General features: G+C 60.7%; 3 protein-coding genes and 1 long non-coding RNA gene across 5 annotated transcripts in view; 3 read left to right on the forward strand and 1 right to left on the reverse strand.

Annotated features, from left to right (window-relative positions):
- Window positions 1–6,433, forward strand: part of Sugp1 (SURP and G patch domain containing 1) — a 20,748-nt gene extending 14,315 nt beyond the window's left edge. The window contains exons 10-15 of one of the 2 annotated variants that reach the window (XM_005409625.2): window positions 4,225–4,331; window positions 4,541–4,718; window positions 4,847–4,953; window positions 5,729–5,874; window positions 6,023–6,152; window positions 6,289–6,315. In XM_005409625.2, the coding sequence (XP_005409682.1) occupies window positions 4,225–4,331; window positions 4,541–4,718; window positions 4,847–4,953; window positions 5,729–5,874; window positions 6,023–6,152; window positions 6,289–6,315 (695 nt within the window). Of the gene's footprint in view, window positions 1–4,224; window positions 4,332–4,540; window positions 4,719–4,846; window positions 4,954–5,728; window positions 5,875–6,022; window positions 6,153–6,288 lie in introns of both variants that reach the window. The other variant, XM_005409624.2, reaches the window with a different exon arrangement.
- A 2,154-nt stretch (window positions 6,434–8,587) lies between these two features.
- Tm6sf2 (transmembrane 6 superfamily member 2) lies at window positions 8,588–15,510 on the forward strand. Its single transcript, XM_005409623.2, has 10 exons — window positions 8,588–8,772; window positions 10,650–10,753; window positions 11,199–11,296; window positions 11,362–11,465; window positions 11,791–11,873; window positions 12,382–12,506; window positions 12,673–12,774; window positions 13,345–13,437; window positions 13,974–14,093; window positions 15,289–15,510. Exons 1-10 carry the CDS (start codon window positions 8,678–8,680, stop codon window positions 15,490–15,492), a joined length of 1,128 nt encoding a protein of 375 aa, XP_005409680.1. The 5' UTR covers window positions 8,588–8,677; the 3' UTR covers window positions 15,493–15,510.
- On the reverse strand, window positions 14,646–15,435 carry LOC106147164. Its single transcript, XR_001231943.1, has 2 exons — window positions 15,343–15,435; window positions 14,646–15,143 (listed from the first exon to the last, which is right to left on the reverse strand). It is a non-coding gene; the product is annotated as an uncharacterized LOC106147164 (long non-coding RNA).
- A 973-nt stretch (window positions 15,511–16,483) lies between the features above and the next one.
- Window positions 16,484–21,242, forward strand: Hapln4 (hyaluronan and proteoglycan link protein 4). Its single transcript, XM_013507208.1, has 3 exons — window positions 16,484–17,815; window positions 18,422–19,083; window positions 20,631–21,242. The coding sequence occupies exons 1-3, from the start codon at window positions 17,529–17,531 to the stop codon at window positions 20,972–20,974; spliced, it is 1,293 nt and encodes a 430-aa protein (XP_013362662.1). The 5' UTR covers window positions 16,484–17,528; the 3' UTR covers window positions 20,975–21,242.
- The last annotated feature ends 6 nt before the right edge of the window (window positions 21,243–21,248 follow it).

The raw sequence follows: 21,248 nt of genomic DNA on the forward strand, positions 1-21,248 counted from the left end.
GACGGGTAGGTGGATGGGTGGGTGGGAGGATGGACTGGTGGGTGGGAGGGTAGGTGAGATGGGTGAGTGGGTGGGTGGGTGGATTGCTGGTGCTGATAGTGGAACCCATGGCCCAGCTTGTGCTAGGCAGTTGCTCGGCCAACAGCTGCATCCCAGGCACCAGGTGAATTTCAGAGGGGCTTTTTCATTTGCAGATGGTGTCTCGCCTCTGTCGGACATGCATAGGTCTGTGGGTCACTTGGGCAACAGTGACACCTTGAGGCTCTATGGATGCAAGATATCGTTGCATCTGTTTCTTCCATCTTTAATGTTTTTTTCAACAAGACTTTATAGTTTTCATTGTGTATGTCTTGCATCTCTTTGGTTCTAAGCGATTTTTGTTCCTTTTGCTGCACTTGTAAATGAGATAGATTTTTCAGTTTTCTTTTCAGACAGTTTCTAGATAATTGATTTTTTTCACGTTTATTTGGTGTTCTGCAGCTTCACTAAATTTATTAGTTCTAACAGGCCTGAGTGGTGTGTGTGTGTGTGTGTGTGTTCTCTAAGATTTTTTCTCTTTAGCCGGGCGTGGTGGCACACGCCTATAATCCCAGCACTGGGGAGGCTGAGGCAGGAGAATCGTTGCGAGTTCGAGACCAGCCTGGGCTACAAAGTGAGCTCAAGGCCGGCCTGAACTGCATAGTGAGACCCTGTCTCAAAAAGACAAAAAAAAAGAGAGAGATCTTTTTCTCTTTGTTTCTGATTTTTTTTAATCGGGTGTGGCTCAGGTGCCCAGGCTGGACTGGAACCGGCACCCTTCCTGCCCCGGCCCTGGGTTGCAGACGTGGCCGCCACACCTGGCTGTGGTTCTTTCAGGTTTCTCCAGACAGATTGTGTCATCTGCTAATGAAAACCTTCCTTCTGTTTTTCCAGTCTGCACACTTCTTACTGCTTTCTCTCCGCTAATTGCTCTGGTTGGATTTCCAGAACCAGGGTCCTAGAGGGTCGCAGTCAGGCTCTCATCCCCGTGCCAGGGATGGAGCCAGCGTTCCCCGAGGGCCAGTTGCGCACCCAGCTGCTGAAGTTCCCTGTGTTGCACATTTGTCGAGTGCTTTGTCAGGAAGAGGTCTTAAACTTTATCACAGGCTTTTCCTGCATCAGTTACAGCGGTCGCGTGATTTTGTGTGTTAAGCCACCCTTGCATCCCAGGAGAAATCCTGCTTGGCCCTGGCGTGTGCTGCTCTCAATGGGCTGCCACACTCGCTTTCCTGGTATTGCACCAAGAAACCCTGCGCCGTGTGCGTAAGGAACGCGGGTCTGTGGTTTTCTTGTACTGTCTGTCTGCCTCTGGCATCGGGGTGGGACTGTCCTTGTGCAGGGCGGCACCACCGCTTTCCGCTCAGGGTTTGGGAGACTCGGAGAAGAGCTGGTGCTACTGCTTCTGTGCGGCGTGTCGTAGGCTCCGGGGCCTGGAATTTCCCTCCGGGGAGGTTTGAGCGTGGAGGCAGTGTTGTCGGCGGGCTGTGCGGATGTTCGGTTTCTTCTTGAGTTGGTTTCCAGGACTTCGTCCTCTCCGCCAGGTTATCTGGGTTGTTGTATGATCGTTTCTAGGACTCCCTGCCGGTGCTTGCTTGATGATTTTCTTCCGTTTCAGTCATCGACACTTCCTCCGTCGTTAACCTGTCTGAAGAGTGTCACCTTCATCGCCTTCGCAGAGAGCCACCTTTGGGTCTCACTGGCCGCCTCCGCCCCGTGTTGGCGCCATTCCGTTTATGCCCACGCAGCCCTTTCATTACTTCCTCTTTATCTTAGCTGGGGGTTCTGTTTGCTGTTCTTAATTAGTATAATTAACTGTAGTTTGTTTTTGATTTCTCACCCTTAATATCTATGCACTTACTTATTTTGTATTAGTAATTTTAGTTTCTTTTGCTGCACCGGGGATGGAACCTGGGGCCTCATGTGCTTGCTAGGCAACTGCTGTACCACGGAGCTGCACCGCATACCGGGTTACCAATTTTAGCTCTTTTTTAGTGTATGCAGTTAGAGCTATAAAATTTCTTCTTTCTTTTTTGTTGTTTGGGTTTTGTTTTGTTTTGTTTTGTTTTCAGCCACGTCTCACTGTATAGTCCAGGCCAATCTTGAATATACTAAGTTAGGCTGGCCTCGAACTTTTTCTTTTTTCTTTTTTTTTTTTTGTCTTTTTGAGACAGGGTCTCGCCGTGCAGTTCAGGCTGGATTTGAGCTCACTTTGTAGCCCAGGCTGGTCATGAACTCTCAACCGATCCTCCTGCTTCAGCCTCCTGAGTGCTGGGATTACAGGCGTGCGCCACCACGTCTGGCTTTGGCCTCAAATTTACAGTGATCCTCTTGTCTCAGTCTCCCCAGTGCTGGAATTCTAGGCGTACACCACCACACCCCACTGTCATTGTTACATCAAAATGTAACAATCTCTTTTGTCTCTAGTGACTGCTTGTTGTTGTTACGTTGTTTTGTTTTTTTGGTACCGGGCATGAAACTCAGGACCTCAGCCTTGGCAGGCAAGCACTTACCCGCTGAGCTACATCCCCAGCCTGTTGTTGTTGTTTTGAAACAGGGTCCGGCTGTGCAGTGCAGGCCGGCCTTGAATAAACTTATGTAGCCCAGGCTGGCCTTGAACTCCTAGTGATCCTCCTGCCTCAGCCTCCCAAGTGCACCACCCCGCCTGGCTCTGATGACCTTTTCAGTTGAAGCTGTCTTGTGTATCCCTGATACAGGGTCTCTCTCTCTCTCTCAGTAACTTTTGCGTGGCGTCATCTGTCTCCTTCCTTCCCCTTCCGGAGCATGTGTGCCTTTGGGCCTGAAGTGAGTGTGTCAGCCATTGCACCGCTGCTTCTCTGTCACTGAACGCCTAGCAGACGTGTGGCTCTTGCCCAGTACCTGCCACGTTCGGTTTTTCCAGTCCCCTCCGGAGCCGCGCTTCAGGGACAGCTCCCTACCCAGTGTGGCCTCTCCCTTGCTTGCTCCCCAGCCCACAGGGGCACAGTCTTGCTGCGGATGAGGACAGGCAGTGACAGCGCCTCTCCATCTGGCCGCCTGGCTCCCCTTCCACAGCCTGCGCCGTGGCAGAGATGCCCCCGGACACGGTGGCGGGCGCGCGGGCCGTGCACACACGCTCCCTGGGCACTGTCGCCCACGTGTACTCAGGGCCCGAGATGTGGGCCTCTCGGCCAAGATGCGGCTGGATTCCGGGCCCCTGAGGCCGGGGCCTCAGCTGCTGCGGGGAGCTCCCAGGGAAGCTCCGCATACTGCACTGGCGGGGCGCTGGCCAGCGGTTCCAGCCAGAGCACAGAGCTCGAGCACAGAGCACTCGCTCCAGGGCCCGGGTACGCCCAGCTCTGAGAGACCCGGGAAGGCACCCCAGTGCAGGCCCTGAGCTCGAGGTCCAGGTCCCTGTGCCCCTGGTCCCTGTCTTCCCCAGGAGGCGGGGCAGCCTCAGCCACCTGCTCACGGGGAGAGTGGCCTGAGGACAAGTGGACCCCCGCAAGGCTTCCTGGGTCCCACAAGGCTTCCGGGAAGGGGCCAAGGAGAGCCGCATGTGCTTCTTTTCGTGTGTGTGTCTGTGTGTGTGTGTGTGTGAGAGAGAGAGAGAGAGAGAAAGAGAGAAAGAGAGAGAGAAGCCCGCCCCGCAGCCACTGACAGCTCCACTCCTCCTGGAGGCTCTGCGCTCAGCCCTGCGAGCTTCGCTTCTCCCCAGGAGGCCCTGCTGAGGGTTGCTTGCGCCTCCCAGTTGGGCCGCTGGGCGCCTTCACTCGGCTCAGCGTTGCTGGCTGCAGCCCAGTCCCCAGGCTGAAGCCGTCCTCAGTGTGAGCCGCTCCGCACGGCCGCCTCCCTCCCGCAGGAGCGCGGTGCCGTCCCTGTGCCTCGGGCAGGGCCTGGTGCTGACAGGGCTGCTTCTGAGCGGCGGTGCACATGCGTGTTGGACGTGCACACGTGTGCGGTCACGGCTCAGCCCCGTCTCGGGCCTTGCAGAGTCCCCGCCCATTAGCTACGTGGCGCTGAGGCCCCCGCCTCTGAGGTGTGGTGTGGGCCCCTGCGGCTCAGGTGGCACGGTCCCCAGCCCGTGCAGGCGGTGGCCCTTGGCACCGGCATGGCCTCGAGGTGCTGATGGCCAGGCCCCCAGCTCCCTCAGAGCCGGCAGCGCCGTCTCGGGCGTCGCGAGCCCTGTCCAGCCGCGTGTGACCCGGCCACCCTGTCTCCCGTCTGCAGTGCAGGACCTCAAGGGGCTGGGCTACGAGAAGGGGAAGCCCGTGGGCCTGGTGGGTGTCACAGAGCTGTCGGACGCCCAGAAGAAGCAGCTGAAGGAGCAGCAGGAGGTAGGTCCCAAGGGCTGTGGCCTGGGGAGGCGGCCACGCCTGTGTGCCGGCCCGCCTGCTCCCTGCCACGCCGAGTCCTTGCCAGCCTGCGGTGGGCGCGGAGCCTGAGGCTTCTCATCCTTCATTCTTGGGCCTCACCCTGGGGCTGGGGGCCTGGGGCGGACACCCGCGGCCGGGGCACCACTGACAGTTTGCGCTGGCACCCGCAGATGCAGCAGATGTACGACATGATCATGCAGCACAAGCGCGCCATGCAGGACATGCAGCTGCTGTGGGAGAAGGCGCTGCAGCGGCACCAGCACGGCTACGACAGCGACGAGGAGGTGGACAGCGAGCTGGGCACCTGGGAGCACCAGCTGCGGCGCATGGAGATGGACAAGACGCGGGGTGCGCGGGCGGGGAGCGGGAGCCCGGTCTGTGTGCCTCCGCTCCTCAGTGTGACGGGGAGCCCCGAGCCACCGCGCAGGTTCCCTGTGTGCACCTAACCCTCACCGCTCACCCCCTTCCCCCTGCAGAGTGGGCCGAGCAGCTGACCAAGATGGGCCGGGGCAAGCACTTCATCGGGGACTTCCTGCCCCCAGATGAGCTGGAGAAGTTCATGGAGACCTTCAAGGCCCTCAAGGTGAGCCCGTCACGGAGGGGCGGGCGGCCGCGCCTCACAGCACTGCCTGGTACGGCTGGCACGCGTCCACCTGGGCTCTCCCAGGGTTCTCTCAGGAAATGCTCATACCCGGGAGCCTCAGCCAGCTAGGCGGTGGCCTCACTGACCACATCCTTAGAACTCGGCAAAAAGTGTTCCCAGGCGGGGCACTGTGGCGTGTGCCTATCATCCCAAGCATTTGTCTAGTTTTTTCATGTGTGTGGTCCTGGGGATGGGATCCAGGGTCTTTACACTGACCTAGGTCCTCTGCCCATTTAAACATTATTTTGAAACAGGTTCTCCTTAAGTTGCTAAGTTGCACAGGGTGGGCTTGAACTTGTGGTCCTCCTGCCTCAGCCTCCCAGAGTGCTCAGATTATAGGTGTGCCCCGCCGCACCTGGCTAGCCCAACCATTTGGAAAGCTGAGGCAGAAGGATCACTTGAGCCCAGGAGCCCAAGACCTAGGCAACGATAGCAAGATCCTGTCTCAAAAGCAACAAAAACAAATGGCTGTCAGCACGTGCGCTTCTCTTATCCATCACAGTGGACAGTCGGGCATGTGCCACCTCACCCCTTTTGACTGGTGCCAGGGAGCTCAGCAGCCGGAGGCCCTGGGCTGAAGGCTGCGAGGACTGCGATGACTGTGGGAGGAGGCTGGCCTGGCAGGGGTGGGTGGGTGGCCAGCGCACACCGAGGGCCCAGGCAGCAGGCAGGTCGGTGAGGTGGGGCCGGGGGTAACGTCACCTTCTGCCCGCAGGAGGGCCGGGAGCCCGACTACTCGGAGTACAAGGAGTTCAAGCTGACGGTGGAGAACATCGGCTACCAGATGCTCATGAAGATGGGCTGGAAGGAGGGCGAGGGGCTGGGCTCCGAGGGCCAGGGCATCAAGAACCCGGTGAACAAGTGAGTGTGGGGTGCGCCTGACACGCGCCCGCCCGGCCCCCCCCATGGTCCTCCCCGAGTCCTGAATTCCCGGCCCCCAGCTCCCGCAGTGGGGCGGAGCCTCTCCCAGGTGGGACCCCTGCCCACACTTGTGCCCGCCCACCCGCAGGGGCACCACGGTGGTGGACGGCGCCGGCTTCGGCATTGACCGGCCGGCCGAGCTCTCCAAGGAGGACGACGAGTACGAGGCCTTCCGCAAGAGGATGATGCTGGCCTACCGCTTCCGGCCCAACCCCCTGGTGCGTGCAGCCCCCCGGGCCTCCCGATCCCCCACGGTCCCCAGGGAGGGGGCAGCAGAGGGCCCTCGCCCCCCAGTACCCCGGGCTCAGTGGGGCCTGCGCCTTAACCCTGTCCGTGACCCCTTGCCTCCCACAGAATAACCCTAGGCGACCATACTACTGACAGGAGCGCCCGCTTTCCAGCCGCCGCCGGCCCGACTAGAGCATGCGGCCTGCGCGCCCGCCGCCCTCCTGTGACACCAGTGCCGCCGCTGTGTATTAAAGTCCCAGTGCTCACCCGCCGCAGCAGCCTGGTCCTTGTCACTGCCGCTGACGCTTCACAGCGGCCTGGGCTGGGGGCAGACGATGGCTGACAGACGCCCCGCACCTGGGAATGCGGAGCCCGCCTGGCCCATGCCTGCCGGGGGAGCACTGGAGGGGGCCAAGCCGTGCAGCCCCTGCCCAGGGCACAGGGACAGCTGCCCCCAGCAGTAAGCCTGGGGGAGCGAGGGTAACCAGCTGCACCTGGCCACCCCAGTGTGAGGGGTGTCTGTTGGGGACCCTCAGCGTGCTGGGCTGTGGCTGCAGGCACACCTGCCACCTTCACCCCCCTGGTGGGTGGCACCTGCAGGGCCTGGCACGCCTCAGGCCACCATTGGCCGGGGCTGCAGCCTAGGCTGCTCCCTTGCTGGCCCCACTGGCAGCGTGGACACAAGTCCTGAGGCTTGTCTCCGGGACATCTGTGAGGGTGGGTGGATGTACCAGGCCGTCACGCAACCTGGGGACCCCATCCCTAGGGATCTCTGCTGCAGCTGCTCTGTCCCAGCAGGAGGGGGCCTGGGAGTGCAGATTCTCACCAGCTCTCTGGTCCCGGGCCCTGGGATGTCCCACTGCTGATGGGTGCTGCCCCACTGTGTGGGGCCGGGGTCTCCCAGTTCACGTGGACTCCAGCCAAGGTCACGCAGCCACTCAGCAGACACGGGGCACTGATGCGAACCAGTGGACGAGCTCTGTCCCCAGGCTGCCCGTCCATGGACAGCGTCTAAGCCTGGGCCTCCCCGCCTGTGAGTGTGCCAAGAGGAGTCGGCCGGGGTGGAGACAGCAGCTGGCCAGGGCTGGGCCCGAGCCCTTGTTCCCCCGTGGGTGCTGGGCTGGCAGGGCAAAGCAGGGACGCTGGCGGCCTGTGCCCGGGTGCTGTGCACGGGCGCTACGGAGAGGGCAGTGGGTCAGGGACCTGCTCTGATCGGGTGGCAGGTGTGGCTGTGGGCACCCAGAGGTGGAGGAGGTGGGAGTCCTGGGCTTGGTCCCAGCCACCTGCCCGTCACCTCTCCGTTGAGTCCCAGTAAGTCGGAGTCGGGCACGGACTTTACCCTGGGCAGGGCAAGAGGAGGCCTCCAAAAGCCGGCATGGGTGCAAGCTGGACACCCTGCCCCTTCAGGGAGAGCACGTGGCCCCCTCCTGCAGACGGGAGCAGGGGGTGGGGCTTGGCCTCCAGGAGCCTGAACTTCACCCCCAGGTGACCGGGGACCCAGGGTGGAGGCTGAGTCAGAGTGAGGTCCGAGATCTTGGGGTGTGGCTCAGACCCACGACTTGGCCAGGGACCACATGGAGCCAGGACCATGGTCGTCCAAGGGGAGAGTTCAGACTTTCCCTGAGGCTGGGACGCAGGGGGCAGCGGCCCTGAGTTCCCTGCCTGGGCAGGTCCACTTCCTGTACCAGTCCCGGGCAGTTCCCCACCCCTCCATGGCCTGACTCTGAGGCTGGGCCGGCCGGGCTGCCATTTGTTCGCAGCTGACTATCCGGACCTAATTTCAGTACCCATCTCTCAAGACCCTTCCCCGACACGAGGGTCCCGGCAAGCCCGCTGCCTGCAGCTCTGAGCTCCCAGCCCAGTCCGCTGCACACCATGCACGGCCTGGAAACTCCAGTCCTGCATCTGCCCCCGATTGGGCCAAGGTGCAGGGGTAGAACGGCCTGTAGTATTGGGGGTGGCGCTCAGGAGCAGGGCTTTTGCCTAGCATGCATGTACTTCTGGGTTTAACCCAAAAAAATCCTTGGGAGGCCAGGCGTGGTAGCACACGCCTGTAATCCCAGCACTGGGGAGGCTGAGGCAGGAGGATCTTTTCGAGTTCAAGACCAGCTGGAGCTGCATAGTGAGACTGTCTCAAAACCACAAAAAAACACCCATGGAGGTCTAGGCTGGGGGTGTTGCTTTTTCAGAACAAAGAAGACAGGGGTGGGAAGAACCCTAGAGGCCGAGTTCCGGCGCCTCCAGGACGCAGCCTGGCCTCTGAGGGCGAGAGTCCCGTTACTGCCTTCCACAGAGTGGGAAACTGAGGCAGTGGGCCGGGAGCTGGGGCGGGGCGGGTCTGGGGCAGGGTCTTGGGGCGCCCTGGGTTCACACTGGGCGGCCGGGCGGCTGCGTGGCCCGGGCCCCGCTGGAGGCGACCTTTGCGCGGGGCGGGTCCCTGGCCGACCCAGTGGGACACGCCGTTCGGAGCAGCCCAGTGCCCGGGGCCGCCGGGGCCGAGAGCACCTGCGCTGCCATGGAGCTGCCGCCGCTGGCCGGCAAGGTCGCCGCGCTGTCGCTCAGCGCGCTCCCGCTGTCCTACGGGCTCAGCCACGTCTCGGCGCTCTCACAGTGCGTGTGGGGAGTGTGGGGCTGGCCGGGCGGCAGAGGCGTCCCGGGGCGGAGGATGCGCGGGAGGAGGGGGCCGGGACGGGGACCGCCCTCCAACCGGAAGTCTCCTCCCGCAGGCTACAGGCTGGGGCGGGGACACCGGGGATGTCTGGGTTCTGGGAGTGGGGGTGGGGGTGGAGCCGCAGAGCCCCACACCCAAGGCGGGGCTCCACAAAGTTTCTGGGGTCCCCCAGGGATGCCCCCAAGCTTCCGTAGGTTCCAAAGTCACACAGGGTCAAAGAATTGTCGCAGATAAGGCCCAGGTGGCCCAGCTCTCAGTGCGCACACGGGACTGCTGCCGCGACTCTGTCTCAGGCCGAGGCATGCTGTCGGTTCAGGCCTGGCTAACTGGCCTAGACTTAGTTTCCCGTATGCCGTCCTTACCTTTCCTTCGCTGTCGCCTAAGCCTAAGTCCCAGCCCTGTCACCCCGTTACTAGGGCTGAGAGTTACAGGTTGGGAGCAGAGCCACTGTCTCATCTGATAGCTATAGTTGTCGCTGATGGTCAGACACAGCTGGGATGGAGATGGTGGCCAGGGGCGCGCGAGAGGATGAGGAGATTGACGGACAGGGCCTTGCCCGCTCTGGACCTTGGTCTGCCCACTGTTGCTGTCGGATGCCAGAGACCCGGCTTCTGTCACCGGCTCACCTGTCTTATCCGGGTGATGGGGCAGGTCTGAGCAGGGGTAGGGTGCAGACCATTTGGACTAGCTGGGAGGAGTTGGGAGCCTCAAACAGAAATATCTACAGTGCTGAGCCGGGGAGCCTCCTGGGCATGAGGCCGAGCCAGGCCACAGCGGGGCTTGGTGTTGTTTTGTTTTGTTTTGTATTTGTTTGTCTTTCTGAGCCAGGGTCTCGCTATGCAGTTCAGGCTGACCTTGAGCTAACTTTGTAGCCCAGGCTGGTCTCGAACTCCCAGTGATCCTCCTGCCTCAGCCTCCCGAGGGCTGGGATTACAGGTGTGCACCACCATGCCCGGCAAGGCGCTTAGTGTTAGGACTGACAGCAAATCCAATCAAACACGCCAGCAAACAGGGAACGAATATACAGCAGAGGAGTTGGATAGCCCCTCTGTACCTGGTTCCAGGGGACAGGGGTTCTTTCTAGGGAGTCTCCGAGGGCTTCCTGGAGAAGGAACAAAGTAGATGGGGCGTGAAGCATGAGTAGGGGTTTACCGGATAGAAATTGCTGGGGGCCAGGGATGTAGCTCAGCGGTAGAAAATGTGCAGGCAGGGACCTGGGTTTATTCCTCCGCACCACAATATGAAAGAGAAAGAAATCCGAGTGTGGTGGCACCTGCCTGTAATCCCAGCACTGGGGAGGCTGAGGCAAGAAGATCGCCTGAGTCTGAGGCCAGCTTCGACTACAGAGGGAGGCCCTGTCTCAAAAAGAAACAAAGGGGGTGCTGGGGATTTAGCTCAGTGGCAAAAGCGCCTGCCTGGAAAGCACAAGGTCGTGAGTTCAATTTCTGGTACTGGGGAAAAAAAAAAAAGACAAAAAAGCAAACTACAGCTTTTGGGGCTAGGGATTTAGCTCAGCGGCAAAGCGCCTGACTGGCAAGCGCAAGGTCGTGAGTTCGGTTCCCGGTATCGGAGGAAAACCAAAAAAAAACCCCCAAAAAACAAATAAACAAAAAAGAAACAAAGGGGGCCGCGCAGATGAAAGGAGATGCTCTGGAGGTAGTTTCTAGGGGAAGAAGCAGCCTGAGGCAGAGGCGGAGCCTTCCGAAGGAAAGACACACTGCTGAACCGCAGGTAGGGTCTGCGCTGTGTGCCAGCAGGGAGCGAGGCGGAGGCCCCAGCACAGACCTGGCCTCCCTGACGCGGTTCCCCTCCCCAGCCCCCTGTGGGTGGCACTGCTGAGCGGCTTGATCCTGGGCCTGCTGTTCGTGTCCATCTACAGCTTGTCCCGCGGCGAGATCTCCTATGACCCGCTCTATGCTGGTGAGCCCCTGGAAGGTGGTGGAGAAGTGGGCTGCCCGGCAAGGGCCTCCGCCCTCAGACCTGCAGCCAGGGCAAGGCTCCCGCGCCCGGCTGGGCGCCTCGCAGGGCTTGCATTGCACTGGGGAGACTGGTACTCCATTAGATTGATTAGCCTCAAACAACCTCCCCTTTTAGACCCGGAACTCCTCAGAGCAGGAACTGTGCCCCCTCCATCAGACAGGCAGGCTAAGGCAGGACTGTGGTCCTGCAACCTGTGCAGTGGGGACGGGGACAGCTCTTAGAACCTGGCGCCTGGCCTCCTATTTCAAGCCCCGCCCCTTCACACCTGACCCGAGCTGCGCATGCGCAAACCTTGATTGGGCAGTCTTGGCCCCGCCCCCACGCGGCTCGGTCCCGCCCACGCCTAGTCCCCACCCACCTGAGGCCCCGCCTCCTCCCCCCGCAGTCTTCGCGGTCTTCGCCTTCGCCTCGGTAGTGGACCTCGTCATCGCCCTGCAAGAGGACGGTTACGTGGAAGGCTTTGCAGAGTTCTACACCAGGGAGGTAGGTGGCGGGTGGCCGGGGTGTCCCTGTCGCCTTGTGTGTCTGAGCCTTGCCCCTGCCCCCAGGGCGAGCCGTACCTGCGCACAGCACACGGGATCTTCATCTGCTACTGGGACGGCACCGTGCACTACCTGCTCTACCTGGCCATGGCCGGCGCCATCCGCCGCAGGTAAAGACACGGTGGCTCTTGGGTCGCTGCTGGGGCCTCGCAGCGGGTGAAGCAGGAGCGTCTGGGTGAAATCAGGAGGCCCCTGAGGACTGCAGCCAGGGGTGGCCGGAGAAGGTCCAGTGGGCGTCCTCAAGGGTGAGGGTGGTGTCCACGTGGCTGGTACCCACGCTGTCCCTGGGACGCCACTGTCGGCCCTGTTGTCCTTTCCTCCCTGGACAAAGCTGAGAGGGGCCCGGAGCTGGGTGGCCAAGGTGGCCTCTGCCCTTGCTGGGGCTCTGACCCTGGGGACAGGTACCGCGTAGTCACCCCTGCATTCCTGGCCCAGGAAGCAGTACCGGAACCTTGGGCTGTACTGGCTGGGCTCCTTCGCCATGAGCACCCTGGTGTTTCTCCCGGGAAACATCCTTGGTAAGGATCCAGCTGCGGGGAGCCCATGCCTGCACCAGAAGCCCCGCGCTGGACGCTCCGTCCCCTCCCCAGTGCCTGCAGGTCCCTTCTGCCTCTTTGTCTTTCGGTAGCCAGCCCCAGCTGGTGGCTTTCCCGTTTCCTCTTGGAGGTGGGGGCGCCCGGGGTAATTCTGCTTCCTCCCCAGGGTTTTGCTCAGAATGCAGAGACTGGAAGGCTGTTTGAGGGTGGGAAGAGGGGAAGCTGTGTATGGAGTCTTGGAAGGTGGGGCTGGGGTGACAGTCAGATGTTGGGACAGCCCAGCAAAGACTCCCCCAGGAAAGCACCCCAGCATATTCATGGGAAGGAAAAAAACACTGGAGTGTAGGATTTGTACTCAGAAGGTAAACTGAGGCAGGCCTGGCTGAGGAACATGGACATCATTTGTGGGCACTGGGGAGCCATGGAAGGTGATGGAGCAGGAGTATAGTTAGCATGTGTGAGTCAAGACATCTCTCCTCCACCGTGGCAGGCAAATACAGCTCCGAGATCAGGCCCACCTTCTTCTTGGCCATCCCCTACATGCTGGTCCCATGCTGGGCTGGCCTGCGCATCTTCAACCAGTCCCGGGAGCCATCCTACTGTCCCCCCAACATGGTGAGTGCCATGTCCCCCGGGCAAATCAGGGCCCACCCTGCCTCCCTGGCCCCCATGTGAGCTGTACTGGAGCAAAGACCCTGTGTCCTCTGGGAGGAGGAGCCTTTACCGACTGCCCGACGGCTACCAGACCACTCATGCAATGTCGGATGCTCCCGGGGAGCAGGTGCAGGAGGAGCAGAGAAAGGGGCTGCTGCAGCGCCCGGTCGACCTGGCCCTCGTCATCTACCTCACCCTGGCCGCGTTCTTCACTCTCTTCCGGGGCCTGGTGAGTCTGCTCGGCAGCCTCCCTTCCTGGCCCTTTATTGGTAGAAAAAGAGCACTGTTCTTCCATCTGATCACCCAGGGAAGTTCATCGTCAAGTCTGACCTGAGTATCCCATGAAAAAGCCCTGTTCCCTGTAGCTGTCTCTCCTCCCTCTCTGAGAATTCCTGGGTGGAGACAGCTAGTATTTCCACATGGACAAGACTAGAATCCCCGGATGGACACAGCTAGGATCCCTGGATGAGACAGCTAAGGTCCCTGGATGGACACAGCTAGGATCCCCAGATGGACACAGCTAGGGTCCCCAGGAAGAGACAGCTCAGGTCCCCGGATGGATACAGCTAGAATCCCCAGATGGAGACAGCTAGGATCCCCGAAAAAGGCAGCTAAGGTCCCCGGATGGACACAGCTAGGGTCCCCGGACAGAGAGAGACAGCAAAGGTCCCCAGAGAGAGAAAGCTAGGGCCAGGATGCGGAGACCAAAGGATATGGGCCCTGTTGGGAAGTGGGGGTGAGGCGGCTTCCTGGAAGAGGGGTGCTTGAGGTAGTTGTTTGGTTCGTCTGTCTGCCCCAGGTAGTGCTTGACTGCCCCACAGACACCTGCTTTGTCTACATCTACCAGTACGAGCCATACTTGCGGGACCCTGTGGCCTATCCAAAAGTGCAGGTGAGAGAGCAGGTGGGAGGAGACAGTCACGGTCCTGCCTGGGCCTTTTTGAAGCAGGTGCCCAGAAGGACAAGTCAAGTGGGCAGAAGCACAGGTGGAATGTATTGTCTTACCAGAAAAGTAACATATGGTCTTCAGGTATGGCTGGGTCCAGGTGCTCAAGGGTCATTGTGTCTCTGGACCCTACTGTCTTTGCACGGCTCCCTTTAGCAGGTGGCACAGGTGGCTCTGGCTTTGCATATACCCCACTCTGCTACCCCAGAGGAAATGAGCCCTTATTGTTACCCCAGGACTTAAGCACATATCTGAGGCAGGCTCTGAGGCCGGCTCTGATTGGCCCAGCCCACGTGCTTGTCCTTTATCATTATGGCCATGGCATGAGAGTATTTGGATTGGCTAGGCTGGCATCACGTGGGTGGACAGAGGCTTCCGAGGGAAATGGAGGTGCTCTGCGTGGGTGGGATGGGCAGAGGGCCCCAGGCCCGGGGAAGTCCAGGAGCCCCAGCTCCTCTTACAGGCCGTGGTCTGAACTCCAGATGCTGATGTACCTGTTCTACGCCCTGCCCTTCTATGGCCTGGCCACCTACGCCCTCTTGGTCCCGGGATGCTCGTGGCTGCCCGACTGGACCCTGGTGTTTGCCGGAGCCATTGGCCAGGTGAGGGGTCAGGCAGTGTGTGGGCAGACATTGTGCCCCTCCTGGGCAGCCACAGGCCCAGTGCCCCGGAATTCCCCAGCGTGGGGAAGACAGAGCCGGACATAGTCAACTCCAGCTCCCCAGAGTCAGAGCTGGAGGGCAGAGGTGCAGGGACAGAGGGGACTGCGGACGGGGAGAGGCTCCGTGGGGACCGAGGAGCTGGGCTGCACCTCCGGTACACCCCCGGGAGGTCGCAGTTCAGAGTTCTTGGCCTCAGCCCCTGCAGGGTTTCCGTGTTCCCTGACTAGTAATTCTTCCCGGAAATGCCCTCACTTTGGCAGAAACGGCCAATATCCTCTGCCATTGTGTTTTGGCGGGATGTTTGCAAGTAGCCAGTCCGAGAGTGTTACTCAGGCCCTGCTGCCGCCTGGCTGCTGCCCTGCACCCGTCCGGGCAGGTGCGCCTGCACCCCGCGTCCTAACAGGTCGCTGCATCACACGCAGCTGTCTCCAGTGCTCCCCGTTTATTCTTCCCAAAGCGCTGAGATGCCTAAGATGCTGCCAAAGCACCCCGCACCGTCTACGGCTTTATTAATACTGTATTATTACATTAAATTATATAACCTTGGGAGACATAGCGTATTTAGGGTTTAAGCTATAAAAATTGCCATTTGTAGGCATTTTTCAATGTCCATATGTGAAATTTGTCGTTTTCTTCACCATTCGCTGGTGCTCAGGAACATCACCCCTGAGAATCTCGGGGCCCCCTGTGTGCAGAGGCGCGCTCCAGGCCGGAAAGGGCATTCCGGAGCGAGGGCGGCGCAGGGACGGTGACTGGCAGGGCTGTAACGCGGGCAAAGGCAGAGCCGAGAGAGATGGGCAGCTCGAGGCTGAGGCCTTTGAACTCGGGCCTCGTGGTGCTGATGGGAGCTGTGGGAGGTGCTGGGGCGGTGAGGACCCAGTCAGAGCTGCGTTCCCGACCGGAAGGGATAAGCCCTGGTTGGGCCAAGGCCAGGAAGAGTCCCACGAGGCACGATAGACAGGATTCGTGTCCCAGAGGGGTTAGGAGGACCTGGACCAGGTCAGAGGAAGGATACTAGGTCCCCACGGAGAGGGGACAGGTGAGCCATCCAAAGCAGCAACATGAGGACAAGTCCCCAGAGGACCAAGGTGGGGCAATGGCCCCGCCCCGCCCACCAGCCTCCCTGTCTGCGCAGGCGCAGTTCTCGCACATGGGCGCGTCCTCGCACCTGCGTACGCCCTTCACCTACCGCGTGCCGGAGGAGGCCTGGGCCTGTGTCTTCCTCTCCAACCTGCTCTACGCCATTGGCCCACACCTGCTGGCCTCCCGCTGCCTGCTGTGGCCTGCCTTCTTCCTGCAGCTACCGCCTGCGCCCCCGGCCTCCAAGAAGCAGCAGTAGCCGGGCGTGGTGGCCCACGCCTGTAATTCCAGCACTGGGGAGGCTGAGGCAGGAGGATCATTTTGAGTTCGAGGCCAGCCTGGGCTACATAAGTGAGCTCAAGGGCAGCCTGAACTGCATAGCGAGACCCTGTCTCAAAAAGACCAAAATAAATAAATAAATAAAAATAAAGCTGCAGTGAGGGCTGCGGCCTGGGACTTCCTTTACAGGCTCAGCAGGCCCTGCGCCAGAAGCGGGGTGGCACTTTTAGCAACAGGACTAACGTCTCCAGGAGTCTTCTGGCCGTGGAAGCTTCAGGCCAGTGGGTGGAAAGGGACACCCACAGCCAGGGGTTCTTGGAAAGAGCCTCACTGAAGTCAGCGTGGGAGCGCATGCCTGTCATCCTAGCACTGGGAAGGCTGAGGCAGGAGGATCTTGGCGAGTTTTGGACTACATAGCGAGACCCTGTCTTAAAAACAAAACAAGGGCTGGGGATATAGTTCAGTGGCACAAGCGCCTGCCTGGCAAGCACAAGGTCCTGAGTTTGATTCCTGGTACCAAAAAAACCCCAATGTGTGTTGGGGGGCTTGTTCCACTGTCACCACGCCCCAAAGGCCACAGAGACTCTTGAGCCCAGGCCCAAGGTTTATCCATCATCCCTCTCAAGGGTCCTTTTAATAAAAGCTCTTGATGACTAAAACGTTACTGCCTGAGTGTTCAGGGGTGGGGGGGCTCTTGGACCACACGGGTCTGTGGTGGCCATTGGAAGGTTAAGTGCCAGCTGGCAGAAGTTGACTTCTGGTTGGTATGGACAGCTCCGTCTTCCAGATAGGGCGAACTGAAGCTCAGAGGGACGAGAGGCCGGCCTGAGGTCGCAATCAGGAGAGAAAGGCCACTGCTCTGCTGGAAATGGTGGCACATGCCTGCAACCCCAGCTACCAGGTAGGCTAAGTCAGGAGAACTGCAAGTCTGATGCCAGCCTGAGCAATATTAGCAAAACACTGTCTCAAAATAAAAAGGGCTAGGGGTGCGGCTCAAGGGTGAGCACTTGCCTAGCATGAGTGAGGCCTATCCCCAATGCTGGGGGGGAGGATGTCCCACACGCTGCACACCTGTAATTTCCCAGCACTCTGGGAGGCTGAGACAGAGGATCACAAGTTCTAGCTCACCCTGGGTAACAGGAACCCAATCTCAAAAAACAGAAAAAGGGCTGGGGATGCAGTTCAGAATGAAGGCTCTGAGTTCAAAAACCAGTACTGGGGGAAAAAAAGTCATTACTCTGCCAATAAACTACAGTGTGATTAATAACGTGGCACGGTTATTAAGTACCAACTGTGTACCATGCTGAGTGCTAACCTCTACTACTACAGGCTGGATCTCAGCCCCTATTCCAGATGGGGAAACTGAGGTTACAAGGGATGAAGGGCCTGGTCCAAGGTCATGCCTGGGCATGGCCTAGCTAGGGACCAAGTCCCAGCCGGTCAGACCACAGAAGCTGTAAGTGCTCCTGCTGGGTGATGACTTGGGCCCATTTCAGGGCAAACAGGCCAGGAAGACCGCCCAGGGGTTGGGAGAAGTGCTTACCGTTCCCTGGATTGTGATTTTAGAGCCCTTTTTCCTTTCTTCAGCGCTGCGGATTGAACCCAGGGTCTTGCACACCCCAGGCAAATGGTCTGACCTGTGAAACTCGGCAACGTGTGTGTGTGGGGTGGATCCCCCCTCCTTACACCCTACTTAGCCCTAATCCTAGCTCATACTGGTTTGGGGCTAGCAGGGGTCTGTCTCCCAGGGAGACTAGAGTGCCCCGCCCCAGATCCCACAGCCAGAGAGGAGCAGAGTCCTCAGATCCCTAAGCCAGGGAGTGATTACTGGGGGTGCTCACCCCTCCAGTGGCTGCTGGGCCCCAGGCTCCCAGGACGGTCACCCCATGGGCAGATGGGTAAACTGAGCCCTGCAAGCCAAGCCCCTTAAACAAGTCACTGAGCCCTCCTTGCTCAGACAGGGTATGGAAAACGGAAGACCCCACACATCACCAAGCCTTCTGTCCCATTTTATAGATGGCCAAACTGAGGCCCAGAGAGTTTTCTCCACCGGCCCAAGGTCAGCCAGCAAGGGCAGGGACGCGGCTGTGCACTCAGCTCTTCCTCCTTGCGCGGGCAATGCCCAGGGCCACCTTACTGCGGAGCGCAAGCCGCTACGTCCCCTTTAACGCCCCCCCTCCCTCCTCCCCTTGCAGGCAGACGCCGGGATTGCGCCGCCGCCGCAGGGAGCTGCCCAGTCCTCCGGGCGCGGCGGGGAGCGCGGTCGGTCCGGACGCGGGGCCGCTGCGGGCGCGGGCAGGATGGTGAGCGCCGGAGGGGCCTGGCGCCCGATCTGGGTTTCTGTGTCTCTGCTCGGGCCCATGTCCGTCCCCTGTCGTGCTCTCTTGGAGCTCTTTCCCGGCAGGCTGCCCCTCTGCCTCTCCTAATTTTCTTTCCTTTCTGTTTGAAAGGGGGTCTCCCTGCACTTCTGGTCCCTCCGTTCCCTTCGGTCTCCCTCGCTCTCGCGCCGCCCTCTGTCTCCGCGCCCCGGTCCCGTCCCTCTCCGTCTCTCTGTCCCTGTTCTCCCCGCTCCGGCCCATTTGCTGCAGTCTCCTGGCGCACGGATAACCTTGCTGCCGCGCGCCCCAGCTCTGCTCCCTGCCCCCTCCGAGCCGAGCAGGAGCGCGGAGCAGGCGGGGCCCGGAGCACCGCGCTGGGGACCCGGGCAAGAGGGGCGGCGCAGGTGCTGGGGAGGTCGGTCCGGGCGCGCGCTCCCGGGAAGGTGCGGGGGTGCAGTCCTCGGCGGCCCGGCCAAGGTGGCACCTGGCACGGGGAAGACGCCCGCCCCACCCCCGGGTTTGACAGGCCGGGGAGCCGGTCCTCAGCACGGAGGCGCGGCTGCCGGCGGACTGAGCGCCGTGCGCCCGCAGGTGCGCGCTCGGGCGGCCCTCCGAGCCGGCGTGCTCTGGGCCGCGGCCTGGGGCCTCCTGCTGCTCTCGGCGCCCGCGGAGGCGCAGCGCGGCCGCAAGAAGGTGGTACATGTGCTCGGTGAGTCTTGGTGGCCCAAGGTGCCACTGCGCTGAGGAGAGGGGCCGGGGGGAGGGCGTCGCCCGTGGCCAAGGTCGCCCAGCCCTTTCCCTCGAACCCGCCCGAGCTTCCTCCCCACATCCCCTCTCTGGCTCCCTCACCCGCTCCAGGCCCCCTCTGAGCCCTGCTTGGTCGCCCGCAGAGGGGGAGTCGGGCTCCGTGGTGGTGCAGACCGCGCCGGGGCAGGTGGTCAGCCACCGAGGTGGCACCATCGTCTTGCCCTGTCGCTACCACTACGAAGCGGCCGCCCACGGCCACGACGGCGTCCGCCTCAAGTGGACGAAGGTGGTGGACCCGTTGGCCTTCACCGACGTCTTCGTGGCCCTGGGGCCCCAGCACCGGGCCTTTGGCAGCTACCGCGGGCGGGCTGAGCTGCAGGACGATGGGCCCGGGGACGCCTCGCTGGTTCTGCGAAACGTCACCCTGCAGGACTACGGGCGCTATGAGTGTGAGGTCACCAATGAGCTGGAAGATGACGCTGGCATGGTCAAGCTGGACCTGGAAGGTGACCAGCCCGTAGGCATGATGGGGCTTGCTTGTAAGGGGAGGGGACCGCAAGGGACAGAAAGCAAATCAGATTGGCTTAAAGAAATTTAGATTTTAGCCAAGTGTGGTGGTACACACCTGTAGTCCCAGCACTCGGGAGGCTGAGGCAGGAAGGCCTCCGTGATCTTGAGGGCAGCCTGGGCTACATAGTTTGAGGCCAGCCCGGACTACATAGCGAGACCCTGTCTCAAAAAAGGCAAACAAAAATGAGAGATTTTGTAGGGCAGGGCAAGGGTTATGATGGCGGTAATGTTGACCCCCGTAGACTGAAGCACTATCTGGAGATACTGTAGGTGCCCTGCTTGGAGGTGGCACACTAGCATGTAGTGGGGAGAGACCCTGGATGCTGCTAAAGATTTTACAAGGCGCAAGACTGTCCCCACAAAAGGATGACCCATCCAAACTGTCTGTAGTAAGGAAGGACATTGAGAAGCCCTGGATAGGGCTTGGGCACAGTGAGATCCAGGCATTTGTACTATGTCATAAATGCATCCCTCATCTCTGCTTCCTGCGTGGCTTTTCCCAGGCAGGTTTCCCCTTCCGAAACCCAATGGAACCCCAATCAACACCAGACTTCCGCCCTCACATGTCAGCATCTAATGGTCTAGGCTCAGCAACTAGAGTCCCAGAGTTGTCTCTCATTGGGCCAGTTTGAGTCACGTGCACAAGTGTGAGCCAATCACTGTGGCTAGGAGCTGAGCTGCTGTGATTGGCTGAGCGGGAGCTTGGAGGTGTGGTTTCTAGCTGAGGTATTCCCTCCCACCTGGTTTGCTGCTGGGTCCGGGAGCTGGCAGGAGAGGTTGAGGGGCCGCCCCTTGAGCCTCCCAACAAGAAGTAGCAGCAGCGTTCATAGCAGGAGCTTTTCTTCATTAGGCGCTTTCTGTGCCAGCCACTTAAAGTGAAGAGCTCTCTGGAGTCGCTCATTTAATTTTCCAAGAACCCCAGGGGAGAGAGCGATTACCGGCCTGTGGCAACAAGCACAGGGAGTGGCAGCCTTGCTCAGGGCGTCTGCTAATGACGGCCGCGGAGCTCAGCCCCTGGCTCTCGGCCATGTTTTCTTCCAGGCCCCCTGTCGCCTTCTGAGTGTGCTGAGCTAGTCCACTGGCCCCAAGCTCTGCCCTGAAGCCCTCGAGGGACAAGTTCAGAGTCACAAAACTCAAGTGTTAGGGAAACCAACGGTACTTAGTTGGATAGTGCTGTCAGGTCAAAGGGGCCTTCACCCTGGGATACAACATTCCAGGGTTCCCAGTCTAGGGGAGTCCTGCACTGGGCACAGGCATTCCCAGGCTCCTTGGGGACGGGGAGGGCTCAGGGCTGGTGGCATGTCAGAAACATGTGTGACTAGAGGAGGGTTTGCGATTTGGGTTTTGAAGAATGAGTAGGAGTTTGAGAGGTGTAGAGAAAACATAAGCAAAGGTCTTCTGCAGCAAAAGAGAGTTAGACACAGTTAAGTACATTAAGGGAGCGTCGAGTGAATCCTTGGCTGACCCAATTCAACCCCGCCAGGCGTGGTCTTCCCCTACCACCCCCGTGGGGGCCGCTACAAGCTGACTTTCCTGGAGGCGCAGCGCGCATGCGCCGAGCAGGACGGCATCCTGGCGTCGGCGGAACAGCTGCACGCGGCCTGGCGCGACGGGCTGGACTGGTGCAACGCGGGCTGGCTGCGCGACGGCTCGGTGCAGTACCCGGTGAGCCGGCCGCGGGAGCCCTGCGGCGGCCTGGGCGGACCAGGGAGCGCGGGGCCCAGCGGCGGCGGCACGCATGGGGGCGTCCGCAACTATGGCTACCGTCACAACGCCGGGGAGCGCTACGACGCCTTCTGCTTCACCTCCAACCTCCCCGGTGCGTAGGCCCCGCCCCACCGGGACCCACGCCCCTACCCAGACACCCTGACTGCCACAGTCCGACGATCCAGGGCGCAACAGGGCCCTGGCCAAGTTGGGAGGGTTCGGGGGGGGGGGCGGGGAGGGTGCAGCTCCCAGATCCGGACGGTCCTGGGCTGACGGGGGGCTGGGGTCTTGAGCCCCGAGGGCGAAGATCGGTCCTAACAACTTCCCCACGCCCCCCGCAGGGCGCGTGTTCTTCCTGAAGCCGCTGCGGCCGGTGCCCTTCGCGGGGGCGGCG

Source organism: Chinchilla lanigera, unplaced genomic scaffold (assembly GCF_000276665.1).
Source record: "Chinchilla lanigera isolate Chin_1 unplaced genomic scaffold, ChiLan1.0 scaffold00123, whole genome shotgun sequence".
In the NCBI taxonomy this organism is placed as follows: Eukaryota; Metazoa; Chordata; class Mammalia; order Rodentia; family Chinchillidae; genus Chinchilla; species Chinchilla lanigera.